The sequence below is a fragment of the Aquila chrysaetos genome, chromosome 1 (assembly GCF_900496995.4).
Source record: "Aquila chrysaetos chrysaetos chromosome 1, bAquChr1.4, whole genome shotgun sequence".
Lineage (NCBI taxonomy): Eukaryota > Metazoa > Chordata > Aves > Accipitriformes > Accipitridae > Aquila > Aquila chrysaetos.
In genome coordinates this window covers 79,261,394-79,289,319 of record NC_044004.1, presented here as the reverse complement: position 1 = coordinate 79,289,319, position 27,926 = coordinate 79,261,394, and the positions used below count along the sequence as shown (strand labels likewise).

The 27,926-nt window shown below is 35.9% G+C and overlaps 1 protein-coding gene across 2 annotated transcripts in view; it reads left to right on the top strand.

Annotated features, from left to right (window-relative positions):
* The window catches only part of USP53 (ubiquitin specific peptidase 53), a 41,659-nt gene extending 14,934 nt beyond the window's left edge, over positions 1-26,725 (top strand). Inside the window, exons 4-17 of one of the 2 annotated variants that reach the window (XM_030025481.2) lie at positions 2,274-2,408; positions 4,009-4,122; positions 4,209-4,291; positions 4,612-4,717; positions 5,477-5,623; positions 6,147-6,296; positions 6,800-6,971; positions 7,918-8,067; positions 9,275-9,418; positions 9,664-10,396; positions 12,664-12,705; positions 13,654-13,727; positions 21,775-21,874; positions 22,702-26,725. In XM_030025481.2, the coding sequence (XP_029881341.1) occupies positions 2,274-2,408; positions 4,009-4,122; positions 4,209-4,291; positions 4,612-4,717; positions 5,477-5,623; positions 6,147-6,296; positions 6,800-6,971; positions 7,918-8,067; positions 9,275-9,418; positions 9,664-10,396; positions 12,664-12,705; positions 13,654-13,727; positions 21,775-21,874; positions 22,702-23,686 (3,135 nt within the window). In that variant the 3' untranslated portion in view covers positions 23,687-26,725. The remainder of the gene's footprint in view (positions 1-2,273; positions 2,409-4,008; positions 4,123-4,208; positions 4,292-4,611; positions 4,718-5,476; positions 5,624-6,146; positions 6,297-6,799; positions 6,972-7,917; positions 8,068-9,274; positions 9,419-9,663; positions 10,397-12,663; positions 12,706-13,653; positions 13,728-21,774; positions 21,875-22,701) is intronic. The other variant, XM_030025499.2, reaches the window with a different exon arrangement.
* Positions 26,726-27,926: the final 1,201 nt, after the last annotated feature.

Below are 27,926 nucleotides of genomic sequence, written 5' to 3'. Positions count from 1 at the left end.
AGCAGGTAGGGCTCATGGTGTGTTGCAATTGAACCTGTAACTACTGAATCGTTCCCTTCTAGTGGTGCACTCGTGAAGACCAGGTGCTTCTTTTTTTCACGCTAAACATACCACTTGCTGTACCTTAACACCCTCTCTTTTCCTGTAGTTTTTGGGGCTCCAGTACAAAGTAAGACAGGTTTTGCATCACTTTAAGTCACCTTCCAAAGCAATACACTAGCTTCAGCTGCTTCATAAGGCTGCTGTAATTTAGGACTTGAAATTTTCTTTATTCTTTCAAGTATCTGTTCTTGAGGGATTGATTACCCCCATGATGCATCTTGTGTGATTTATGTGAATGGCTTACCGTACCTGAGTATTTTGCACTGCCTGGACTGTCATGTCTTCCTGTTTTGATGTTCCCAAGAATACTGATAAGTGGTATTGCTGCCTGTTCTAAAATTGGTTAGAATGGGATTAGTTACTGTTTTAACAGTATAGTTGTGACCTTTGTAACTCTATGGCCAGTAGCCTAGGTACTGAACTCAAAACATTGTGGCGGTTAACTCATTTGGAAGTATCTGTCCTCAGTCATTATGTACGTTACTAGTTTTGCTTTCTTGGCTTTTTAGAGATACTGCGTGAGTGATTCTGTTTGTTCTGTATTCAGAATCTGGGGCATTTTGATTTTTCATGCAGTGTATATGCTGGAGGAGGATGCATTTCAGTAACTTGTTTGTGACTTGGGTTGTTTTTTGGAGGCAGTTTTTTTTTTGGTGGTCTTGGGCTATTTTAACCCCTCTTACTTGTTTACCAATAAAGAAGGCTATTTTATCTATATCAGCCTCTTCTATAAACTAAAAGCATAGCCAATAAATTCTGGTTTGCTTCAGTTCAATCCATTAACTTTTTCTTTTGGTGGTGTTCCGAGAGTTAAATATGCTCTTTTCTCCTCTGGATAACACTATGTGGGACTTTGACTATGCAGGCCACTAAAATGAACATACATATCTGCATAACTGCTTGTCTGTACTTTTTTTTTTTTTTTTTTTTTTGGCTGGACATGGAAGGCTCTGTTGCGTGCCAAAAATGACCAAGCAGCCAAAATGAGAATTGATAAATGTTTTCAAAGCAGAGTTAACTTGTATTACCAGATCTGTTAAAAACTTAATTTTGAATGTTTACATTGAGATATTGACTGTAATTTTTATCAGTAGTCCATGCTTTTTGTTATGAAAGGAAAGTTTAAATATTTGACAGACACTGACCCTGGAATGCATCATGGTTAAAACGCTGCTTTCTGTTAGCACTGAAACTTTGCTTATCTGTTGTATCTTTGCCTACTGTCCAGATTTTTTTTAACTGTAGGAGGCCTGTGTGAAGAATGCATATCCTTATTTATATTTTACACGGCTTTTCCTGATTTGCTTTGACTTTATTATCTTCATTTTTCTCTAAAGTTTGACTTAGAATCTTGACAGTGGAATACACCCTTTAATATCGGCAAATGTTTTCTCATTCCATTAATAGATTTTAATTTTCAGTTCTTTCAAAATCAACCTCCCTTACTTGCTAAATGATGAGGTCACTTGCATATGTATCTCTGCCAAAAAGAAAAGTAGTAGCCAACTATCTCTTCTGGAAAATGAAGAAAAAATCAAGTGCAATTTATTCTCATGTTCTGCAGCTGCAGATATTGACCTGTTTTCTTGTATTGTGTGCACTGGTTTAGCAGAGAGTTGATTTAATGGCAAGGATTATCAGCATTTTATCTAATTTATGGGAGTTTTTTGCATATCCATAATTTTAATAGAGACACTCTCATGTCTGAAGTAGTAATATAAATGTTACATTATTGAATGAATGATGGGTGTTTAACCTGAGTGGTATTAGATTATGCCTTAAGAAATATACACCATCTGTAAAGATGAGATACATATGCATGAACCGCTATTCCAGTGGCCAAATTAAAAAAGCTACATAATTACAGACCAGGGCTTGTGATGCTTCTGGGAGCTGAAGTCAATCGCTTGCATTTTTATATAATTCTATGTTGTTTTTCAAATGGATCACAGTTCAGTTCGGTAGCTTAACTTCTTACAATGGAATGAGTACCAGAACACGGAACCTACATAACTGTAAGACAAAACAGTAATTTCTGAAGTTGCATAGATTTATAAACATTCTGTATATTTGCTGTTTAGGCTTGGTGCATAAGAGCTGATGTTATTTGTGTAGAATCACAGTGTTTAGTCAAGTGGCTAATGAAGCTAAGTAATCATATTTCTTCCTAGGCAATATTTTCACAATTTCAACACAGTCGAGAAAAAGCACTCCCATCAGATAATATGAGACATGCCCTGGCAGAAAGTTTTAAGGATGAACAGCGTTTCCAGCTTGGATTCATGGATGATGCAGCAGAATGCTTTGTAAGTGTTCTTTGTGATAGTTGAGTAGAATTACATTAGTTTTGTGCATGCCAAGCTGGCCTGTTGTTTTGATAGCTCCAGGCTCACAGGTGGGATACAACTGACATAATACTACTGACCTTCTTTATGCCAGTTTAGGGGAATGGACACATGGAGTAAGTGTCTGGTAATGTGGCATGGAGTAATCTTGCATTTGCTCCGTACTTTTTCCCTAACTGTGTAGCTCGGGCAGGGGGGATATGTGAAACATCATTACTACAGGAGGTCAGCGAGCATGATGAACTCTAAATCACTCCTAAAAGTTTTTGGATGGAGAGAAGGGTTATTGTCTCGGGAGAAGAGGCACCTATGGATTGGAATATGTAGTCTGTTTCTCCAAGTATTCTCTCATCAGCTATTGAAATATGTTCCGTTACAACTAGCCAGCTCATTACTGAAGACTTCTGCAGAAGAGATTTCCATTTTCTTATCCAAGAGTGAACGAATACATGAAGATCTTGACTCTTGCTGCAATTACTTTCTGCCTTTATGAAGAGTCTCATTGAAAAACATGAGCCATTACTGTGGCCATAAAAGATGATTCAAGATTGCACAGAACACTGGCAAAGAAGCCTCTTTCTAAGAAGTCTTGTATTAGACAATGAAAATTGTTCCCCATTTAAAAAAAAAAAAAAAAAAAAATCAGTGTTAACCTTCAGGCACAGATTTGAGGGACAGAAAATATGGTTGCTGCTTCGATTACTTTCAGTTTTGGACATCCTTTGGAAGTATGCACAAATGAATACCTACCTGCCAGATGCATTTTCACATACCTAGGAAAAGCCAGTGGAGAAGTCCTGAAAGTGGCTGTTTGAGATCTTGCAGTTAGGTTAATGGATTGCAGTCATTAAAGAGAATCTCTCATTAGTACTCCATATAATCAAAATGCATTTGGACCTGTGAAGTAATCAGCTGTCTGAATGATCTATCTGAATAGATTCACTTCTTCCCATTACCTCTGATGTTTTTGTCAAAAGAAGTAAAAATGGCCAGGCTGATTCAGGGGCCAAACTGATGACAATCATAGTACTTTTTTGTTTCTTTTCCTTTCCTTTAAGGTCAAAAAGTGAGACTTGGAATGGGATGAGGCATGTGCTATTTATGAGCTTTTTCCATGCTTCTGTCAGTGATACTTGTTGTGTTGGCGCATGTGCTAAATGTGATCAGATTGATACGCAGAGAAAAAGTGTGAAGAACAACTGAGAGGCCTGATCCAAAAAATACTTCAGTCATTGCATGCAATGACATTAATATCATGTCTTACTGTAAGAACAGCTTTTTAAATTTTTCTTGAAGATTCACTTTCTTCAAAGGAGAATGCACTCTGGAAAAACAGTTGGGTGACTGTTGTCTAATGCTGTTTTGTTAATGTTTGGAAATCTTGAGATGAAGAGAATTCCCGTCCGCTGGGTTGTGAATAGGGACGGAATTAAATACGTGTTAAAGTTGTAGGTGGACTGTTTGGAGCCAAGGGGAGTAGTTGGAGTATTAAACTGTAATGTTGCTCATATATTCTGACTTCGTCAGTTCAGTTTATATTTACATTATTATTTCTATTTAGGAAAATATCCTTGAGAGGATTCATTTTCACCTAGTGCCAAACAGTGAGACAGATATGTGCACTTCAAAATCCTGTATTTCTCATCAGAAGTTTGCTATGACACTGTATGAACAGGTCAGACCTTTATTTGATAGCTTTAACAAATAATTTGTTTCCACTGTCTCGAGTAAATAAAAACAAAAGTATATTTATTTTTGTAGTGTGTATGTCGCAGTTGTGGAGCATCATCAGACCCGTTGCCTTTTACGGAATTTGTGCGTTACATTTCTACCACAGCCCTGTGGTAAGAGCTTTTATTCTCGTACCTGATTTTTCTATATACACCCTTCCAATAATAAGCAAAGCATGCCAGAGAAATGCTGTGTTAAAAATGAATGTGTATTCCTTTGTTAAAATGTGTTTTTGAGACACTGTCCAAAAGTAACAAAGTTTTGGATTTCCAAAGCAAGATGTAGAGAGAGCTTGACAAAAAGTATGTATTGTTACTGTTTTACCTCTCTATCTTTTCTTTTTAGTCATAAGATATAGTTAATTGAGAGTTGACTGAAATCTGTTATCTCTTAAGAAGGGAGATCCACAGTTATTTCCATTTATTTTTTACAGTAACGAAGTAGAAAGAATGATGGAGAGGCATGAACGTCTCAAGCCGGAAATGTTTGCAGAATTGCTGCAGGCAGCAAATACTACTGATGACTACAGAAAGTGTCCTGTAAGTAAACAAACATGTTGCATTACTTGAAGATACAAGGGAGAACTTTTTAGCGTATTAAATCAGGATAAATTATTCCCCTAAAAGCAGGATTACCTGTGGCCACTTCAGCACAGTCCAGCTTAGAGTAAAAAAGCCCTTAAATTTATATTTTATTGTTACAGTTATAGATAAACATGGTATTGTAGGTACAAGTGGCCTGTTTAGGAAGTCGAGTTATTAGGTCTGTGTTTTATTCTTCATATTCAACATAGAGCTAAGTGGCTTTGATTAGTTGGAAGAGGTGTATTTTCTGATTGAAGCTGCTTTAGTTAATTTGTGCTTCTGTTGACAAAAACAGTATCTTTTAGCTTGTTCTACTTAATTCCTCTCATCCTTAAATGGTTCTGTGTAAATACTGTTAATTTAGGAACTATAGAAAAGTACACAGGAACATACAGACCTAAGCTTAAATGATGAAATGGAGGGTGAACAACAGACAAATTGTTATGGTGACTTGGATGTTTTCAGAGATTTCTGTTTTAAGGTGGTGATTGGATGTAGAAGGTTAGCTGTAGTCTTCATCAGAGTGTTTTTGTGATGAAGAATTTTATCCTTAAATTGTTAGAAACAAACACCATCATTAAATCTGATAATTAGAGGAAGTTGCAGAGTTGTTTTGTTGCACTATTTCTTGTCTACTAACTTAACTTTGGACTGCCATTTTTTAAACATCTTTGTTTTCCCTCCCATCACCTTTTTTTTTTTTCCTTTTTCTAGAGTAACTGTGGTCAAAAAATAAAAATTCGTCGTGTTCTTATGAATTGTCCTGAGATTGTCACAATCGGTTTAGTCTGGGATTCAGAACACTCTGACCTGACAGAAGAGGTTATGCGGAATCTGGCAACACAACTTTATCTTCCTGGGGTATCTGACCTAAAACTTACTATTTGCTTATTCTAAATTTAATTTAACATGTATTTTATGTATATGTAAATAGATACAAAATATAAAAATATATATATACACACACATACATATTTTTAAAACACAATTTATCTTCAAAGTTTATGTCTACTTTTAACATTCTTTATAATGTGCTGCTTGATGCAGTTTCTGTGAGAGGAAAAAGTCCTGTCAGAATTGTTGGTCTTGTGCCTAAGTACAAAGATGAATGTAGGTGAATTCGTAGTTGAAAATCGAGGGATATCATGTTCAGTTTGAAATTTGTGGCATTATTCCAGAGCATTATTGTTTTGCCCTTTCAACTATGCAAAAATAAATGTTAAAATAGACCTAATAAGTGCAAAAATCATTACTTATACTCATGAAAAATTGTATAATGCAACAGGATGTTTAATACCAATTGCCTTGGTGAAATGCCAGTAGTACGTCTGGAAGTTGATGCTGAATGTTTTACACATTTTAAAATACGTGACCATTTTTACAGCTGTTTTATAGAGTCACAGATGAAAATGCCAAAAATAGTGAACTTTTTCTTGTGGGAATGATTTGCTACACAAGCCGACATTACTGTGCCTTTGCCTTTCATACCAAGAGTTGCAAATGGGTGCTGTTTGATGATGCTAATGTAAAAGAGGTAAATACTTTTTTTAATGCTACCAAATTTAGTGATCTTTACTTTTCTAGAATGCGTTCTTCTGACACCAAACTTGAAACAAGTCAAACAAATGTTTCTTTTTAATAAACCTTTAGTTTTGTAAATCAGTTTTCAGAAATTAATTTTAGAAATTAATTTTAGAATTGACTTCACTACTTTACAGTTCTGCCTTCCAAATGCCCAGTGTTTCAGAATGTTAATGTGCTTGTCTACTGTTAAATTTGTACTTGTGCTGAAAAAGAAGACCTACTTACTGGCAGCTGTATTCATAGTGTTGATGTTCTGACTGTTAGCCCATGTAATACTGGTTCTAGCTTTTTGCTGCAATTTACATAAACTCATGTGCCAAAATTTGAATCTTAATGTACCTTTGAAATTGGGCATTTGGTACCTGTTGCTTAATAAATTATTCATTCCATTCTTTCGGGTTCAATGCTGTTGATAAAGTTTGGGCTTTTGTTTGGTTTTTTGTTTTTTCTTAGATCGGAACAAAATGGAAAGATGTGGTCTCCAGGTGCATTCGATGTCACTTTCAGCCATTGTTGCTATTTTATGCTAACCCAGATGGCACAGCTGTATCTCCAGAAGATGCTCCAAAGCAGATTATTCACTGGTCTCAATGCAAAGCAGCAGGAGGAAATGGGGAAGACTTGGGTAATTAAGATGTTTGGTTTGTTTTTTTTTTTTTTTAATAACAGTATCAACTATATTTCTGAAATGGGGATTATAAAGGAGAAGGTAGTAGATTAGCTGCTTTCTTCTTAAATACTTTTATCAATAATTATCTATTAAAGGGTCTCAAAAGAAAATAGATTAGTGTATGTATTCAATATTAGAACTGTTTGTATTATGTCTGATAAGGGAATACAAATGGAGACTCATGGATAATGGGGAAAAAAGATTTTTCTATTGTAGATTATTCATAACTACACATATTTTCAGTAATTTCAGAAGAAAATCGTGGTATATTTGTATATGTGGGTGTTCTGTGTGTATTGATATATTTAAAATACCTTTTAAAATGCTATAAAAAACTTTTAAGTACAGCTTCATACAAATACAGAGATACATTTGGAGTGTGTGTGTTTGTATATGTGTGTATGTGTGTTTATATACACACATACACACACAGAGTGCAATTCAGAACTTTGGGGAAAAATCAGAAGGAGCTGCAGGAAACTTTTCTCCAGGATTCATATACCATAGGCCTCGATGTGTAAGAATCTAGTCTTTTGGTTCTGTAGTTTGTACTGCTGTGTTTGTTAAACATAACATACGAATAAATTAAATAAAAGGCTGATTGAATTTGACATGTTCATCTTCACATAATGAACAGCAATAGGACATAGACTGCTTCAGGGAAGAAAGAATTGAGGACCGTGTTCCACTACAGTCTACCACTGTAAATATGGCAATATATAAAATATTACAGAACCTTACTGCCTAACATACTGAAATGTGGTGTGGGTTTTTTGTGAGGTTTTTCTTTTGTTTGTTTTTTTAATCTGCAATTTAAAAGTTTTCTTATTTTTAATTTGGATATTAGAAACTTTAAATTAGGAAGCCTTTCATTTCTAAAGATACATGTGTTATTTGATAGGATTTGAAAAGCATTCTGCTCCTAAATCAGACCACATGAAAGAGAATGGAGTTGGAGACCCCGCTAATCAAAAGAGTAATAAAAAACTTCAGCCAGATAATTCAGTATTCAGTAGAAGCCATCTTCAAGCTAGTAGTGGCAGAGGTCCAGGTATGTATTCACCACCTCACATTCCCACCCCCAAAACCACCCCAAACCTGTCTTACTATGAAATACTTCAGGTGATGGCGTTCCAGGTATGTGCTAACCTCTGGACTAGAACCATTTCTAAAGGAAGAATTCCATCATTGACTTGAATCAATCTTTGAATAACAACTAATGTTTAAGTAATATCTGCCATGGAATGTTAACTTTTCTGGAGAACTGTAAAGGCAACATTTTTTTTCTTACCCCTCATTATTCCTGCACTAAAGTGGCTCTTGAGGCCTTGATCCATTTCTCAAACATCATCATGCCTTCCAATCACATTGTCGGTTAAAAAGCGCATTAGAAACTTGAAGCCAAGTGATCTTTTCGAGCATTTGGTATGGCTCTGGATCGCTGGCTATTTGAGGAACACTGCTCCCCAATAGTATTGTGACATGCAGCATTATTTGTAGTCCTGTATATTAATGGACTTTATCTTATGTTTGGAAAGAATAGTAAAAAAAGTTATCTTATCTGTTTAAAAGTCCATTCTATCTGTATACTAGGCTTCCAAGCAAATCAAGCTATAAGAAGTCATATGAGGCAGTGACATCTACGTTACTTGTCAGCGCCTTTACTCTGAACTCCCCTACTTCTCAGGTGGAGAGATGCTGCTTTCTCTTGAGATGTTTCTCCTCTTTGTTGTTGAATTCCTAGATTTTTTTTAAAACTGAGAATGCTCAACTTGGTAACTCTTTTTTTGATGCAGTGATAACTCAAAAATGGTCAGTATTTACCTTTTCAGAAATAGAAGGATTTGTTTTCATGAACAGTGATTATGCTGTTTTATTAAAAGTAAATCTTCGCATTTAGACAAGATGAAACTTAGATTCATGTTTTCAATATAATTCATAAAATTTGATGTAAATAGTATATGCTTTGAAAATGGCTTGAGCATTCAATTTTGATAAGAGGTGTTTGTGAGACATACTTGACATAATGCGGCTTTGGTTACTTTCATTAGCTCCATTTAGTGGACTCCTTGGAGATACCTATACATTTAAATCTATACTATACATCTGTCTTTTTTAATCCATGTTATGTAATTCGTTAGTCTTTTTAAGTAGTACTAATATTAAAAACTAAATGTTATGGTACATAAATATATTTGTGTATTTTGATGATGAATGACTTTTTAGTAATGATCTTTGACAAAAAGTATTTTTTGCAGCTAAGTTAGGTTACAGCGATCAAAAGGACAGGCTAAAGGACATATCCAGAGAGTGTGCTCAGAAAGCTGCTGATATGAAAAACTTCTCATCTTTACGAAAAGATGCAGACAGAGGACCAAGAAAAGAGTCTGGGAGACAAAGAGGTACATTTTAAAAATATGACCAGAGAATCAATGGGTTAAGTAGTTTTTAGCATCAATACTAGCTGTGCAGTATTGTTTTCTCCTTTTAAGAGAACACACTGTAAGATTAGAGTTTCCCAGTTTTCAGTATTCTGAAATATGTAGTGAATTTGTTGAGGTAGTGTAAGAAACACAAGTACTGTAACAATATCAGTTAAATATTAATAATAACTTTAATGGACCTTTTTTGTTTTTCTTCTTGTAAGACTTGATTGGGGAAGATCGTTCCAATGTTAAGTCGGGGTCTCCTCCAGTTGGAAATGGATTTAGACACTGTGCTGATCAGCGCATATACAGCAGCCAGGGAAGAGGCTCCTATAAGCATGACGGTGCACCTCACCAAGCAAAGCTTTCTGTACAGGTGCTTGGATCAAATAAAACAGAAGCGTTTCCTGCTGGGGAGAAACCAATGATCAGGACCCGGACTGATGGTGTCGCTGGCTATGATACAGACACCAGTCAAGACTCTAGGGACAAAGGAAATAGCAGCAACAGCAGAAGCAGAAGTAAAGGTTGGAAACCTATGCGAGAGACACTAAACGTAGACAGCATTTTCAGTGAGACTGAGAAAAAACAGCATAGCCCAAAGCACAAGGTAAATCCGAACAGTAAATCTAAGCATGAAAAGGAGCGAAGCTTTAACCATTGGCCAAAAGAGAACCAAATCCAGAAAGGTTTAATGACTATATATGAAGATGAAACAAAACAGGATACAGGAAGTAGAAGTTCACTGGATTCAGAGGGAAAAGGGAATGCTGAAAAAAGCAAAGGATTTACAGAGAGAAAAATCCACAGTGATAACTGGCAAATTCAGAGGACAGAATCTGGATATGAAAGCAGTGATCATATCAGCAATGGATCTGCAAATCCGGACTCGCCCATTATTGAAGGAATCAATCCGGCAGATGTCAAGAATGTTAAAGAAAATGCTTCCTGCAGGTAATGCAAATGCTCTTAGAACTTGCATAGATTGTATTTGCAGAAAAATAAGTTGTTCTAATGTTTGTGTTTTTTCAAAAAAAAAAACCATGCAAAAAACCCAAACCAAAAACCAAGAAAACGTGCTCTGGGACTTTATACACTTGAGGTCAGGTATGTAGAAAGCTGGCAACTTACCTAGAAATAAGGGTACGGACAATTAAGTGTTAACTTTACTTTCACTCTGAGGCTGCAACACTAGTTCTGTTTGGAAGGCACTGAACCACATTATTATGGCACTGAGCCAGAACTGGTAAGCCCTGCTGAGGGGTAGGGTGTGTTAATTTGAAATAATTGCTATACTTCTTTAGTTACAAGTTTTTTTTAGACTGTGGGTAACTTGCCATCTGTAATGGAATACAAGTGTCTATATAAATCATATCTGTAACAGTTGTACAGACAGTCCCCTGACAAGGAGATGGGTATGGCAGTAGGTGAATCTTGTATACTGTTCCTAGTCATTGTTCTGAAATTTGGTTTTCTAGAACACCTCAGGTATATATTGAGCACTTGATAATTGTTTGACCTATTTGAAAGAAATCTTTGCTGAAAAGTGTAGAATTAAAAAAAAAGTGGTAAAAAATGTGGTTAGTAGCCAAATTTTGTTAAACTTAGTAAGAATTGATGTATGCTTAGTAACAAGTATGTTGCCCAGAGATGTTGTGGAGTCTCTGACTGTGGAGATACTCGTAACCCAACTGGACATGGTCCTGGGCAGCCCCCTGTAGTTGACCCTGCTTGAGCAAGGGGGGGTTGGACTAGATGATCTGAAGAGGTCCCTTCCAACTTAAATGATTGTGTGATGCTGTGAAATATAAAGTTATCAACCTCCCACATGTGGTTTTCTGTATTGTGTGTCTTAAACTGTATGTGGAACATAGTTCCTACTAGAACCCATACATTCTTCTTTCGAACCTTTTTTATATCCATAAAATGGAATGTGAGACCAAGTCTCACGGATGATGGCTAAATTTGAGCAAATTTTTGGACATATGTTTTCATGAGAAGTTGTTTTTATGGAGGAACAAAATAGCAAATACCAGGAAATGAAAAGGCTCTGACTTCTCTGAGCACAGATGCAAAATTTTAAAACTTATTTCATAAAGTATTGTAGCAAGTTATCAAAACAATTTTTTTTTTTTTTTTTTTTTTTATTTAAAACATATAAAATACAGCTTCTGTATGAATTGAAATGTCTTTGGTTATTTTGGAACTGCAAGAAAGCAAAATCAGTTATTTGCTTAGTTCATAGTTTGCTAGGGAATTATTTTCTTTCGCATATAGAAGCATAAACAAGGACATAAAAATGGCCATGCCAGGATAGGGCCAAAGGTTCATCTAACATGCATTCAGTCTATACCAGTAGCCAGTAGCAGATGTTTATGAAGGACAACAGCAGACAGAGTGGTATTTTGTAAGTGCATTCTTTTGGCCTGTTGTATTTGGGTGCTTTATGGACTTTCTGAACTGGAATTTATGACTGTGGTGTCCATTTCCCATTAAAAAACACTTTTTACCTCATGCCTTTATCTATTCCCCTCTTTCCCCGCCCCCCCCCCCCCCCGCCTTTCCTCTCCCAACAAACTGTACAAAACCCCACTATACAAAAACCTTATGGGCTTTTTATTGGATAATGATATAAATATGTATAAAGCTGCTCCCAGCCATGTTTATATTTTCAGTGTTTACAGTTGCCTTGAACTGTGATTTCTATGGTTAGAACCATTCTATGCCTCATTTTTCAATATGCCCAAGAGGTAATGGTATGCTCAAATACTGCATGTGTCTTTTCATGAGAGACAATATAATAAACTTAAAACAACTTAGTTCATTAAGAATCTGCTTACACTGTTGTTTAAATATTTGTCAAAGAAAAAAAACCCCAAATGTACTTTATCCAAATACAAAAGACTTCTTGGGACTTCCAGAAAGATTTTATATGACCGGTAATTAGAATTGACCGGCAATACTCACTAGTTCCCTCCTAACCATTCAGACTTTGTCTCATAAAAACAAACAAACCCCAAATTAATTACTTGGAAGTTTTTAGAAGGTGGAAAAAAATTACTTAGCATTTTGTTTGCTGTTAGGTTCTTTCTCCATTCTTCCTGTTTCTTTCAGTATTTTTCTTGTTTTCCTGTCCTTTCAATAACAAGAGTTTGGGTTTGGTTTTTTTTTTTTTTTAATTGTCACTCTGTATCTTCTTCCCTGCCTTACTCTTGGAGAAGGAAGGAATTGGCAGGGTGTTTGTCAGCTCCCTATCTGGACTGGTAAGGCATGCTTTTTGCTTAACTAAACCAGCAAGATTTACTAAATCTGGTTGGTTTGGGTTTTTTTTGTTTGGTTGGTTTGGTTTGGTTTTTTAAATTTTTTTCCTTCTCTTGGGTTTGTTGCTGTTTATCTTCCAGTGTTCTTCCAGTTTAAGGAAAAAGTTTTTAAATGAAAATCCCTATGAATGAAAGACCAAGTGTTGTCACAACAAAGTATTAATGAATAGTAAAATGTCGAACTAGGAAAATGGACAAGAGAGAATGTTAGCTAACAGGTTACATGTACTTAAGATATTGATACTGATGAGATTTTTGCATTTTTAGAAAACTTAAGCTTGTCATAGATGCTGCTATATGTTTAACTTTAAAATATTCAGGGTGTAAAATATTAACACTGAAAAATGTATTTGTTTCAGACATGGGTGATACTGATGATAAATTCGTAGTTCTTTCTCATAGGTGACATAATTTTTTTATTGTTGATAACTTTGGGAACCAGCTGTCTTTATTAAGCCGGCTGATGTAGTATTAAGATCAAGAAAATTTGCTTTTTTTTATGCACTGCATATTAGGCATCCTGCTATTGTACTCTAGAGTAAGGCTGGGATGAGTGGTCATCCAATCTCCAGAACAAACTGGGAACACCAGCCTCACAAACTATATGTTTTTTTATCTGTCCATATTAAAGGATTCAGGTCATCTTGAATTCATCTGCATCTGCACAGCCTGTTGTGTGGGAGCAGTGTTAAAAGTATTAAAGGGCCACCCCTACTATCTTATGTATCTTCTGTGAAGTGTGTGTGCTAGTAAAAAAAGTGCCAGTGATGATAACAAGAGTCAGTTTCGCACAGGCAAAGTTTTTATGGTTGTATGCACTCCGGGCAATAAAGTTTGTGATCATACATTAATAGTTTAAACCTTCAAATTACACGTATGCTTCTTTTACAGTGAACAGAACTTGTCAACCAAAAAAGCTGATAATGTGTTACATTCAGTATCCCAGCAGAACAGAAACTTTTATGGTAAGAACTTTAACTTGTATAAAGAATTAAGAATTTTTCTAAAAATAATTTAGATGTACCAAAATTTTAATGTTAACTTATTAATATCATACAGGAGATGGACAGATTTCTGATTAGCCTTTTGTATTTTATAATTTTGTTGCATAAGTTAATGTCATGATATTTCATAAAATTGTTAAATGTATATACAATTTATCATTGCTTTTTTTTTTTAACAAGCCATAATCAAGTATTGCAAAATTAGATAATTTGTGTATCAGGTTGGCTGTATTTAGATGGATTAGAAGAAAATTGGCATGGAATTTGTGGCTGTTTTGGCCAGGATGTTAGGGTTTTTTCATATACTTTTTTCGGTAGAGAGCTCTCTTGCTGACTCATCATAGCCTGTGTACTCTGTGTTTTTAAAATGGCAAAAGAAATCTGTTTTGTGGGGTTTTTTTCCTCCACAGTGAATTCCAAATTTTGTTCTCGTTCATGTTTTTAACCTTTTCAGTGAGTTAGACTGATGGATAAAGATGGAAAGTGTTCATATCCCTTCTTGGTACGTTTTATGGAGGTGTGATGGAGCAGCAGTTTGATAACTATTACTTTTTTCAGAGGCATTTAAAACATTCTTTTCCACAAAGCACCTTCATTTATTCAGTTTCTTGGCTTTCTCATAGAGCAAACATACAGTGTAAATGGATTCCTAGCTATTTGCCATAATACATGGGTTCCCAAATAGAGGGGTTGGCTTTTATCAGTGCTCCACCATCATGTGAAGAAAACTGTTTGTGTTATGATGGTAGCAGCAGCAGTGGTTCCTTCCTTCTGTGCTAGGCCATGAATATGCATGGTGGGAGTTCACCTGTTCTTAGCATCTCCTTTCAGAAAGCAGTGGCAGTGCTCAGTTGTGTGCTGAGTCATGTAAAAGCATGACATGTCTCCCAAACAGTTGTTTCACATGACCTCTAGCACCAAAGTAACAGGCTAGGTGATTTTTTTTTTTTTGTAGTGCTTAGATCTATTTTAAATACAGTATTCTGGTGTGAAAAATGTAAGTATTATTTTGGGAGGCTACAGCTGCTTTATAAATGGTTAGATAATCAGGATACAATGATTTTTCTTGCCACAGTCCTCCTCTCCTGTGTTTTGTTACAAAGCATTTTCTTTATAGGTTGATAGAACACTTTGTCCTTCCCTGTGCATGTCATCTACCACTGCCTCCTCAGGAAGATGGCCAATGCATAACTGCTTCTGGCTGGTGTAGGTTCTCTGTACAAGAACTGAAAACACTTGTTCACTAGTATTAGTGATTTTACCAAGGCCTGTAGTGACATGACAAGGGGCAGTGGTTCTAAACTGAAAGAGGGTAGACTTAGATTGGACATAAGGAAGGAATTTTTTATGATGAGGGTGGTGAGACACTGGCACAGGTTACCCAGAGAGGTTGGGGATGCCCCATCCCTGGAAGTGTTCAAGGTCGGGTTGGAGGGGGCTTTGAGCAACCTGGTCTAGTGGAAGGTGTCCCTCCCCATGGCAGGGGGGGTTGGACCTTTAAAAAGCCCTTCTAACACAAACCATTCTATCACTCGATGATTCTGTGATTTTTTGGATGACTCTATACTGGCATAAAATATCCAGTATAATTCATTTCACTGGCCTTAATTGGTGCTTTCTTTTTAATCCAATTAAAATGATTAAATGTAAATCTCGATTTCTGTTGCTTATATTCTGCTTTGAGAACTTATTTCTCGGTTTAATGTTCTGGCTTTTGGTGGTGTGGTTTTGGTTTTTTGGTGTTTTTTTGTTTGTTTGTTTGGTTGTTTTTTTTAGCAAGTGTACATGTTTCTTCCTGCCTGCCCCTGCCCCCCCACATCCCCCCCTCCTCCCCCCCCCCCCCCAAAAAAAAAAAGGGAAAAAGAAAAACCATGGTAATTTTGTTCACTCTCTGTGTTTTCCCCAAAAGCATTTCTATGAGCTTTCTTGGTGGATACTAAGATAGATTGATTTTTTTTTTTTAAAAATGTCTGGGTGAACTGTGGTATCATTTGTTTTCCTTCAAGATACGAAGCAATACCAGGAAGAAACACTTGTAATAAGGAAATCTACTTCCTTTTACATACTAATATGTCTGTGGGGTTTTTATAAAGTTGATAAATGCCTTGGCATATAAATATTATAGGTCAGCATGAGGCCAGCCAAAATCATTATCTACTGTTGCTGGAACAATGGAATGGTGCTCATACAAAGAGGTGCAATAAATACTAGGCCACTTCCCCAGGAAATGTTTGATTTTTATAGATATCATACTTCTTTTCAAATAACATATAGTTTCTTCCAAGACTTAAACTGGGGGGACGGGTTTGCCATACCACTTTTATCTTTTCTGTCATTATTCCAATTTATTTTTTGGTTGTAGAAAGAGAACTGATTTGGTGTTTGTTTATTTTGACAACAAAAATACCCCACACCCAAAATTGATGTTGCATGGAATGCAAAGATCTGTTTTTGTATGACATTTATTCTGATTTAGTTCTGCACTATACTATACTTACCATACCAGTGGGAAAAAACTCCACACTTGGATAGCAAAAAGAAAAAAAGCCACCAGTGAAAAATACATAAAGGACTCTGTCAGAATGAAAAATCGGTGGGTTCAAACAATGTTTGAGCTTAGTAATAAGTATTCTCTGGAGAGAACCATGTACTGTACTTCAGTATACTTAAAGCTTTCAACATGCATTGTATGTTTTCTTTTAAGAAAGTATTGTGATTGCAGGTGATCCTTAGAGTTAATCATAAAACATTGATGATAAGATCCCATCTATTCAGTTATTCTAATTCAGTAACTAACTTTTGAATAGTTCCGTAACAAAAATATATGTATTCTAAATCCAATGTGAAATTCTTGCATGTGTGTGTGTTTTGGAAAATACTTTTAGTGGAAGTGATTAATGGACTGAAAAGATATCTGAAGAATTCGATCATTTCACATGCATGTGGGGTTAAAGATTTATGTAGACTCAGCTTTTTGGTTGTCTAAAAAGTGTGTCAGGACACCTTTAGCAAGGACAATAGTAGTCATTTACAGGTATCAGTTGTATTACCTTATGTTACATCTCTGAATGTTATGACAAGACATGAATTGGTAGGTAAATACCAAATGGACTCCTAGAAAATAGTACTTAAAGAAATGCTCAGTCCTTTCTGAGAAAGGAATGGAAGGTAAGAAATCTTTGTTAGCCTTTCATGGCAACTTGAAAAAATATCTTTGGGTGGTTTTTTTGTATGGAAAACTTAGGGAAATAATGTTGCACTTCTGATTATGACCACTGTTTGTATAACTGTGCTTTACCAGTTCCTCATTTTTAACTGGAGCTGAATAAGTCTACTGTTTAGCAGTTGAGGAATTCTGTCCCTGACTTACAAAAATAAACTTATTGTTAGAGCATTATAAAGATAGTAACATTGGATCGCACAGTGGTTATGCAGATCAAATGGCTGCTTCTTTCACTGGTAGTAAATAGTAGATAACTGTAGTGCTGAAGCAAATTTCCCACAAGGCCAATCCCTAATATGTGTGATCAAACTTTGGCAGGAAAATGTGGATATTAAGAAAGCAGATACAGTATCCTTAATTTATATTAATGAGTTAGTGTTTATGAAGTTTGAACTTGAACTGTGGAGGCTAATTTTTTTTTGTTTATAAGGAACATGTGACATGAACAGTGTGAGGGCAAAATTTCCACCCCCACATTCTTAAAGTCGAAGAAAGATTACTATAATTCTTGGAAGTTGGAATGGGGCTATAGAATTTTTTTAATAGCTTTTTCAGAGCAGTCTGTGTGCTAGCTACTGATAATCATTTTCAGTCATAAAGGGGTTTTAGTGGCTTTTGTGACAACCCTCCCCCATTCCTAAGGCATAGATGCCTTCATAAAAATGCCACTCCTGACAATTTCAATAAAAGGTATTAATGTTGGGAGGATTTAAATAAAAAAATAAATCATAGAAGCCTTGTTTTCTAGATTCTTCTTTTCCTGTACCCCAAAGCTCAGAGCACTTCATTCTTGAACTAACCCTATCAGTAGAATAAGCACTGTGATTAAAATTGGCCAAGTGCTTGATGGCCTTGTACTTAAGATGCAGTATTAAAAGCTCCCTTGTTCAGTGATCTCAAAAAAGGATGTACTTGGAATCAATGCCTTAAATTAATAATTGCTTCCCTTTGAAAATAAATGCAAAACTGTGTTTTTAATATTACAAATTCAGAAGTTTTCCTATTAATAATTTTTCAGCTCAATAGCATGAGACAACTCCAACTGAAATCTAGAATCATTCTGAAGCTCTGGTGAGTGTTATAAAGAAGAATCCAAATTGCCTTTGTTCATTTGTCACTTCAGAAAACCCCACAAACAAACCTTAATTCTGAAAAAGAAAACTCATCTTCTTAGGAAATCCATACATTTATAGTAACAATTTAAAATATGCAACTATACTTAGGAAATCCAGTTGCTGCCCTTGTGGTGCAGTCAGTGTATGTAACTGTCATGTTTGAAGAATTAAGTAGTGAATTAAAGCATGCAGCTACTTAATTTACTTAACATGAAACAGAAATAAATAAATGTTGGAGTGTCTCTAAATGATAGATTAAAGATTTTGGTTTAAAAACAAAACAAAACCAAACCGAACCCTAAACTTTTGAGATTTCCAAATGTAGTCAAGCAGCCCATGAAGATTGAAATGTAAAGCACTGTCACATCTGTAATTCACTTTATTAATGTGAGAAGTTTGCAAATTTAAAATAGATGATGCAAAGGTCCAGGATTGGGTTATAACAAAGACCTGATAAACTTGAGGCAGATCAGAATGAAGGGAGGGTAATAGTTGGTGTTCTTTGTTGACCGTTGCTTCACTTCAGATCTTATTTAAACTCTCACACATGCACGTATGCACCCCCACCCCCCCAACAAAAAAAACCAACAGTGGAACTTTATTTTCATTTTTTCCAGATGTTTAAAGTCATGGAAAAAAATCTACTAATGAATATATAAGAAATGTTTTGCACTGAATTTTGCGCCAGAAGGACAGTTTCTTGAATATAAGGACTTTTGTTTCTGAAGATGGTCACTGTTTTTTAAAAATAATACTCTCTTTTGGACAAGTTATAATGTGTTTACCTTCTTGACTGGGATTATGTTGTTGTTCCACATTTCCAAAGCTTCCAGTAAGTTTGTCTGTCACTTCAGCTGAATACACAAAAATGTCTGGGTTCAGAGAGAGAAATTTGCCGCACTACTTGTTACAAAAAATGTTACACCTTGGTTTTTTTATTGGCAACTTAAAAAAATAATAAAAAAAATTAAAAATCAGGTAATAAAAAGTACAGGAAACATGCAGCTAAAACACATTAGAAGGAAATTGAATTTAATGTGGTTCGCCCCCCCCCCCCCCCCCCCAAAATCGGGCTTTGCAGATTTGTGCAAATGCTCTGTATGTGTAAATGGAGGTATTAGAGGAGAACTTGTCTGTCCTACCTGTTGGCTATAGAATAGCTGTTAATCTTTTGAAAATCTGGATTGACTATTCAGCTGTGAAAATAGATGTTCATAAATCTTAAAAGCAGACTGGTTTGTACGTCAAAAACCAGTTACGTTTCATTTATTGGTAAGCTTCTTATGCCCCATTGATAAGGATGTCCGTCTCCAGCTGAGCACGGCGCTTGTGTGTCCCATATTTAGGTTTGCAGAGAACGTAGAGCCCAACTTCCCAGTCGAGTCTGTGTCTGGTTTTAACCATGCATGGATATCCTGTCAGCAGAAGAGAAAATAACACATCTATTTTTAAGTTAGCTGGAATTCTGAAGACACAAACCACCCGGTATCGCTGGGCAGCTTTGGCCGAATGGGTGCTATGGGCGTGCCAAGGAAACAGCTTCTTAACCTTTGCTGCCATCTCCTGACCCATTTGTGGTACTGCCTCTCGGAGGGGCCGAACGTCCTAAATTCCTTGGGGGTTTGGCTTGGAGTAAAAATAAAAAAATTAAAACCTGTAATCTTCACATCAGGTGGTTTGGGGAATTAAAGAACAGTTGTATCGGCGATTTATTTGCTATTTTAAAGTAGACGTGCTTCTTGTATAAAAGTAGATACATTCGAAGTCTGAAAGTTAAAAACGCTAGCTTCAGACACTGTTAATCTGGCAATTTTGCTAATTCATTCCTAGGACTGTATCCTGACGTTGGGACTGAGATGAAATACTGAATTGGAAACATGAACAGGAAATAATGTGTCAGAGCCTGTGCTTTTTTTTTTTTTTTCCAGTGAAGCTATTTACAGTTCATTAAAATTTGTAGCAGAATGAGGTGTTTTCTGTTCAAAATATTACCTCAGTGTTAGTTAGCTCTGATGTCATGGCCCACTGGAGCAGTTTTGAACTTACTTTCAGGTTTATTAGTTGTCCCTTGCCAGTGTCACAAGGGCTCATTCAGTAACAATATTTTCCCATAAGTATTCTTTGTAAGGTTGTGGTGTTGCTTATCATCTGGAATAGTAAGATTTTTTTTATATTAATTTTTTTTTCATTTTGAGGCTCGAAGGAAAGACATATGAGGGCTTTGTCTCTTGTGCTATATGCCATTTTAGCCTCTACAACCTGTGTTCTTTGTCAAAGATTTAGTGCCTTTGGTCTTCATCAATTAAAGATAGGGCAGATATTGACCCTCAAAACAAGTATCACCCAACAGCCTCATCCGAAGTTTTTAGTTTAGTTCTTTTCTGTTATTGGGTTTTTGACTCGTATGTTCATGATTCAAACGTTCCAAGACTTTATTTAAACTTGGGGAAATAACAAGGGAATAAAAAAAAATCTTAGCTTGGTAAGATTACATCGTTTAAGAATAGATACAAAATTGTTGTAGTTTTTGTTGATGAAAGTGTGGAACAGCCTACATTATCCCACTGGAACTTGTCTAAGTTAGTACTGTCTACTGAACACGAGATTATTTTACTAGAGATCAGGCAATGTATGCTGCCTTTTTTTAATTTAATTACTGTTTTTCTGAAATAGGCATAGTAGTTATAGGAATCTAGTCTATACATACACAAAATAAGACTTCCTTTGAATGGCTTCAGAGCAGGTGACCAATTATAATGGACCAATCATTGCATTAGGAAGACTTCTCAAATCTATCTCTAAACAAATAGACTGTTGCTTGTCACTTGCCAAAGAAAGTGTTGTATTCTATGTGGTGTTGATGTGGATACTTTAATGCTTCCTTTATTTACTGTTAACTAGGAGTTGCATTGTTCAGAAATTGTGTATTTTTAGAGAATGATTCTTTGCTTTTGCCTGTGAATAAAAGGAGCTTCTAGAGTGTGAGTGTAGTAGTGCTGGCCCAGGCACTCATGTTGTGTGTTCAGGGCACATGAGTGAGAGTGCTCCCTTCCCTGCCTGCTCAGCATCTCTATGAACTGTACAGTTTGCTGTAAGTTTTTAAATCTGTTTCAAAGAATGCGTAATGCATTTCTTTTAAAAACAACCAACAAAAAAAACCCACCAAAAAACCCCACCAACACACAAACAACAACAAACCCAAACCACCCCCCAATCCCTACAGTATTCGTTCCATTTAATTATTATTACATGATGTGAAATTTCTGAAATCATAAGTAGTTTTAATTTTGTAATCTAAATGACTTTGTATGTTTGAATAAACATGCTTTTATAAAAAGCTGCTTTTAAAATGTGCTTTTAGTTAGATGAAGTGTTAAAATGATCTTGAAAACATGTCTATAGGACTTCAAAATTGTGGTAATTACCTGTTTTCTGGTAAAATTAAAAAAAAAAAGGGGGGAACATTTCTTCCAGATTATTTTGGAGGAATAGAAGATCTGACCTCCTGTGATGGATTGTCTTCAAAATGGTTATTTTGATCAATGGCAAATCTTGAAAAGAATTAATTGTCGTGTTGTGTTTTGTTTGTTTTTGTAACCTCTGAGGAATTACAAAGAAGGAATTGGACTGTATTTCTGCTTATTTTGAAATAATTTTTTTCCACCCCCAGACTTGAGGAAAGACCCAATCAATTCAGAAGTTAACTACAGACCTCATGTTAATTTCCCAACAGAACTACATTTGCAGGTGCCCAGTCCTCCAGTAAAGAGGTAACTAATGCTGGCATTAATTTACTATGTAATAGTTTAAGAAATAGTAAATTCCATTATGTGATAGTAGTCAATATTAACCATGCAAATTTAAGGTATTGAATATTTTTGACAGACAATGCCTTTTGTATTTTACATAACTGATAGGGCCAAATGCTCTCTGTCTTTATTTTTATTTTAATTTTAATGCTGCCAGTGGAACCACATAGCTTACATTGTTTTAAACCATCTTATCAGAGCAAAAGGGTTATGAAGTTTTCTGTTTTGACTTGATATACTACAACAAGCAGTGATTAACCAATTTGTGGTTAGTGCAATAACCACATAAAGTTTTTAAAAGTTTGGCTGGAAGGAGAGGAAAAGGTAACTTCTACTTAGAAGCTGCTGCTATATACCTGTTGTTGCTAATTTGAACTGTAAGTGCTCAGTACCTCCTAAAAAATCAAGAATCTAAATACAAATTTAGCACCCAAAAGTAACATCTAATATTTGAGAAATGGCTGTATCAGACTGAGTCACAGGGATGCTTAGAAGAGAGCAGAGGTCATATTTGATGTAGGCCTGAAAGTTGAAGGAATTTATCTTACCTTACAGATACTCAATCTCTTGCAGATTTTTTGGGGCACGTTACATTTCAAATGAAACCTTGGAGTGATTTAATACAACTTCTAATCAAATGGCTCTATGTTGAGCAGATCCCAATTCTCCAGTTGGTTTCAATATTTAAGCAGTGTTACCACGGGTGTCTTTGAAAAAAATCCTTGGGTTATTTGAGCTTTTTTTTATGGTTTTATGGATACTTACATCCTGTGTGTCTTGTATTTTAGAGCTGAAATGCCTGAGACCAATAGGAAACTTTTCCAATCATCAGCTCTACAGCCAGTTCTTAAAGACATTGTTAAGTCAGAAAGTAGGAACAAGGCAAACGAACAGAATTCTTCAGAGTGGCTTAATCCAGACAAGATTGAGAAGATGAATGTGTCAGTATATTGTGCTGATGGCATATCCCACCCCTATACAGAAAATGTCTGCGGAAGGAAGCTGATCAACAATGACTTTCACTCCTCTTCCCAGCCGCAGTCTCATTATGCAAGAACGTTTGGTCCCAAGGTGGGGTTGTCACCTTGTGTGCCACAGAACCTGTCAGAAAGGCCCATGGTGCTTCCCCCTCCCGGTGAGCATGCCGGGCACCCACTCCGAAGGGTGGATGCTCTTTGGGTGCCTGAAGCAGTGTACCAGAATCTTCCTCCCCCTTTACCGCCCAAGAAATACGCTCTGAATGCTTCGCCAGGATCAGAAAATAACTCAGCAGCTGATGTAAAATCGACAGAAATGTTGCAAAATAATCCGGTAAGGCAAACAGGTACACCTTTAAAATCTGCATCAGAAGCAAGCATATTTACAAATGAACAAAGGCTTAAAGAGCCATTTCAAGGGAATGAACTGTTTGTTCATAAACCGGATTCTCCACCTCGCTTATCAGTTAATGACTTTTGGACTGTGTCTGAAAACTTTTTAAAGAAAGGATCTCGTCATACGGGACCAGGTGCTGGCTATGTGGATGGAAATGATAGCGTATCCCTAACAACATATTTTTCAGTAGACAGTTGTATGACTGACACATACAGGATGAAATATCATCAGAGACCCAAGCTGTATTTTACAGATAGTGGAAGTTTTCACAAAGAAAAACATCCTCCATCAGCTGGAGTAGAACTGAGTACTACGTACCACGCTACTCTTGAGCCCAGGCATCCCACATCTGAGCAAAGGTACAAGGCAAATGTAGAAGGCATACACTGCAGTAGATAGATTCTTAAAAAAAAAAAAAAAAAAAAAAAAAAATCTGGATCTGACTTCTGCATTTCATGTAGTCTGTAAATGGGCACAAACCTTGAATCTCTGTGTGTGTGATAACTAGGTACCCAGTTGACTGTACTTTGCTTAGGAGTTATGACTGTTTAAATGAATATGCAAATAGAGGTGAACAGAAGAGAAGAGGTGCTAAACTTCTGGTTCTTTGATTTGTTACTCTAGTTGCCTTAATGTTTACCTCTGTTACTCAGCTTGTCTTCTACAGTTTATATTAAAAATAGTCCCTTTGCGTGTATGCATCTTACAGCAGTGGGATCAACTAGACGTTACTAACTTTGTAAGGAGATTTAATTAATTGCAGTTTAAAAAGTGTTCCTTCAGAACGTGGTCACTACATACTTAGACTAACAGAAGGGATAAACATATTACCATATATAATGCAGTAAATGTAGTTAAAATAGAGCAGTATTTGTCCTGATAGGTAGCAGGAGGTGACATAGGTTTTTTTTTTTTGACTGACTTCGCTGAGAGTCTGTGCTTGCACAAACCTTCAAGTGTCTTTAATACAAGTTTACCCAGAGAATTTCTAACTTTTTATTTGAAAAGCCTTAATAATAATAATAATTCTTTAAAAATGGTTCTGGTTTGCAAGTGTTAAATAAGATTTTCAAAGGGAATTCAAGTAAACTGCAGTAATAGACTGTCCTATTAATATACCTGCTCTATGTTAGTGTACATTTTTAAACACATTTACCAGAGTTGTTCACCCTATATATACTTTTAACTTATTAAAATTAAATTTAACCACATAAGCTACAAACTGATATAGCAGAATAGGATGCTAATTTTAAAATACAGAGTTATCATGCAACTATGAAACATTAATTTTGTAAGGTTTTAGATGTATTTACTACTTATGTTCAGTTTTGATTTATTCTACAATTGCATGCAAAGTCAATGCTGCTATTTATTGAACTTCCTATCTTTTTTCAGCTTGACATTTTGAGCAATGTTTAATGGGGATCAGACATTTGATTTTACTGGCGTTTTTTCCTCTTCGGAGCAGTCCTACACATGGATGTGTTCTGTATTGGCAAATCAGGCTGACTGAACCTGCAGCCGTTCAGACTGCGGTGGCTGAGGGGGCACGAAAAGAGGTTCCTCACTCTTTCTCTGCTCTAGCACCCTGCCCTGCAGTTTTGGCAGCTCTGGCATTTACCATGTCTTTTGGTAAACTGACTTATTTCAGTAACAAAGAGGAGTATTTATTTGGATTTTATTTGGTTAGTTAAATCAGTGCACAGAACTATTTAGTGAGGGCTGAGGCCCAGCACGTGGCCCAGTGAGGGCTGGGGAGGAAAGCAGGGCCAACAGGATTTCGCCCTCACAGCAGCCCTAAGCATCAGTGAAATAACCCACTGTGTCTTGTCTCAAAGGCAGGGGCTTAGAGTTCTCTTTCAGTCTTAACATAACATTGAACTATGTATAACTTACAATTAATGTCAGCAAAGGCTGACACAATCCGAAAAGGCTAAATTTTGCCATTATTCATATTAGAGTGTTAACTTGGGGTGCTGCTGATTACATGTAAACATCAATGCCTTTTAGTTATGAAAATAATGCAAGAAGGTTAAATATGCATAATAAACACTCTTGCTTATACTAGCACTGTTAGTCAGAAAGGCTTTTTTATGTTTATAAACCTTATATGAGTTTTAGTGCTTCAACCAAATGTTGGCAGTTGTTTAGCATGATTATCCAAGGTATACATTTAAACAGTAGTTTTGGTTATTCTGTGTCAAGGTCAGTTGTTTTTTGTTTGTTGTTTTTTTTTTTTTTAAAACTACATGTAACTTACAGTAGAACTGGAACATATATGCAACAAACCAGGTATCTCAGATTAATCTGCTTATTTCTACCTTCTTGATCAAAATTTATTGTAGCACTTGGAAAAAAACAAATTCTAGAATTTGTAGTGCAAATAATTATGCATGTTTAGGTATGGCTGCTGGTAAACAGCAACTTAAAAAGATTAACCTTTTGTAAGAAAATCAGTTGAATGCAGAAAAAGAACCCTGAAAATGTAAGAACTTGGAAGATTCCTAATTGTCGTATTTTTGAGAGATTTCAGAACCTGTAAATTAAACTTTTCTAGTTCATCTAGCAATGTTACATAATATATATATAGCCAGTTACATAAAACTGTGTTCTAATACTTGTGTAAAAACAAAGATTATTAGAATTTGTAAATAATGTATAATTTGTAAAATGTTTTGCAAAAATCTTGTATTTGAAATGACAGTATTTTTATGTATGAATAGCACAGCAACAACTGTGAATGATGTTAGAACACTTATTTTTAAACATGCATAGCAATGTTCATATTTCTGTACAATGAGCAATATGAATGCCTATTACTGATACCAATGAATTTGGCTTCCAGTAAGCACAACTGGTAAACTTACTTTTAAAGTAGCTGCAGTAGTTTAGATATACTTCAGGCTCCTTGCTTTGCTTGAAACAATCTTACCAGGCAACTTTGTGACCCATGTTTACAAGGTATTTAATTATAGTAAATAGACAGCTAATCGAGGCACCTTTGTTTTTATATTTGACTCTGCACTCCATGTATGTATGTACGTAATATTTGCTAACTAATATGTGATAACTTGTTTTAACTTACCTAGGGTGCCTATTTATTTTTTTATAAATGTCCCCTTCTGGCTATAGATTTGTATAAGAGCCTAGACAATTTTTGTAACAGTAAAGACATTAACAAGTCTTGTAATTAATATATTTTTCAGTCTTTAGAATTATTTTCTTGCAAAGTTCTGCTTGTTCAAACTATCAGATAAAAATTTAAACATCTTTGTCTTCTGTTCTTTTTGTACTCCACACTTTTCTAAAAGAAAAAAAGTTGACCTTCCAGAACTACATTTTTCCAACAGTGACAGATAATACTGCTACTAATGGTTAAGCTTTGCAGAGATGGTGGTTCAGTTACCTTTTTTTGAACAGTAAAATTCATCCTCTGAAGTATTTGTTTATAAAGCTGTTAATGTCTCTTTAGCTTTCTAAATACCTATGAAATGCATAAAGCAATTTTAATACCATGATCCCACAGACTTGGTGACAACAGATTGATTAGTTACATGAGCTTTCTACCTTACTACCTTTGCTCCATTAGGGATAAGTGAAATTTGCCTTGGTATGTGTATTCACGTGCTCCAGGAGCGTACGAAATAGCTTGAGCCCAACGCATCACAAACCTGCACTTTGTTAGCTTTTAACTTTCTAAAGGCTCTTAAGACTTAGCCTCACCTGTCCTCCTTACCAAAAGAGAAGTGGAGCAACATTACAGTGCTTCCCTAATAGGTTGTTCCCTTGAGATTTCCTGGGGGGGGGGGGGGGGAGAATAGTGAACTTGTCTCTTTAATAGCTACACTTGAAAAACTGGAAAATCCATTTTTCTATTTGTGAGAATGCAATCACAGTTTAGCACTCTTCTGCACTGTGAGTCAAGAACTCTGAAACTGCTGACTTATTTCACAGGTACCAGCAGCCAAGATCAAAAATGCTAGCAGGTAAAGGCATCTCTGTTCCTAAAGCATAGGTCTGATACATGAAGAAAGCCACTGTCAGTGGAAGAATTATCTTTAACAATGAAACAAAAGTAAAGGGAAAGAGAGCATGTGCCCACTTTTGCATCCTGAATCCTATTTAACATGACAGTAGCCTGTTTTCATTTAATGTTAGAAGAGATGGAAACACTCTACACTTCAAAGTCTCTGAAATCTAGTTATTTTTATTTATTCCTGAAGAAAACCAACAACCATGAACTGTACTTCTCTGAATTAGCAAATAGTATTCACAAGGGAAAAACATTCAAGAAAACTGAACCCCCTTCATCCGTAGTTGAAGACTGTCTTCCCCAAAACCTGATCAGGTAAAAAGCCTACTCCATGTACTTAGCTCCCTTTTCTTTCTCCTGAGAATGCAAGAGACTCCTTCATTTAACACTGTTTTGAAAGTCTCCCTACAGTGAGACAGAGGAAGTTTTGATGGGGCATGTGGAAGTTGAGACCTATTACTGTCTACTTCCACTCATCCATGGAAGAGGGTACTTTACACACAACCTGCCAGCTACTCGAGAAGGCTGTTATTGTAAGCTTGCTCCTTCACTGTTTATAGCAAGGAAACTGGAATGCATTTTATCTAAATCAGTAAGCAAGGGCTG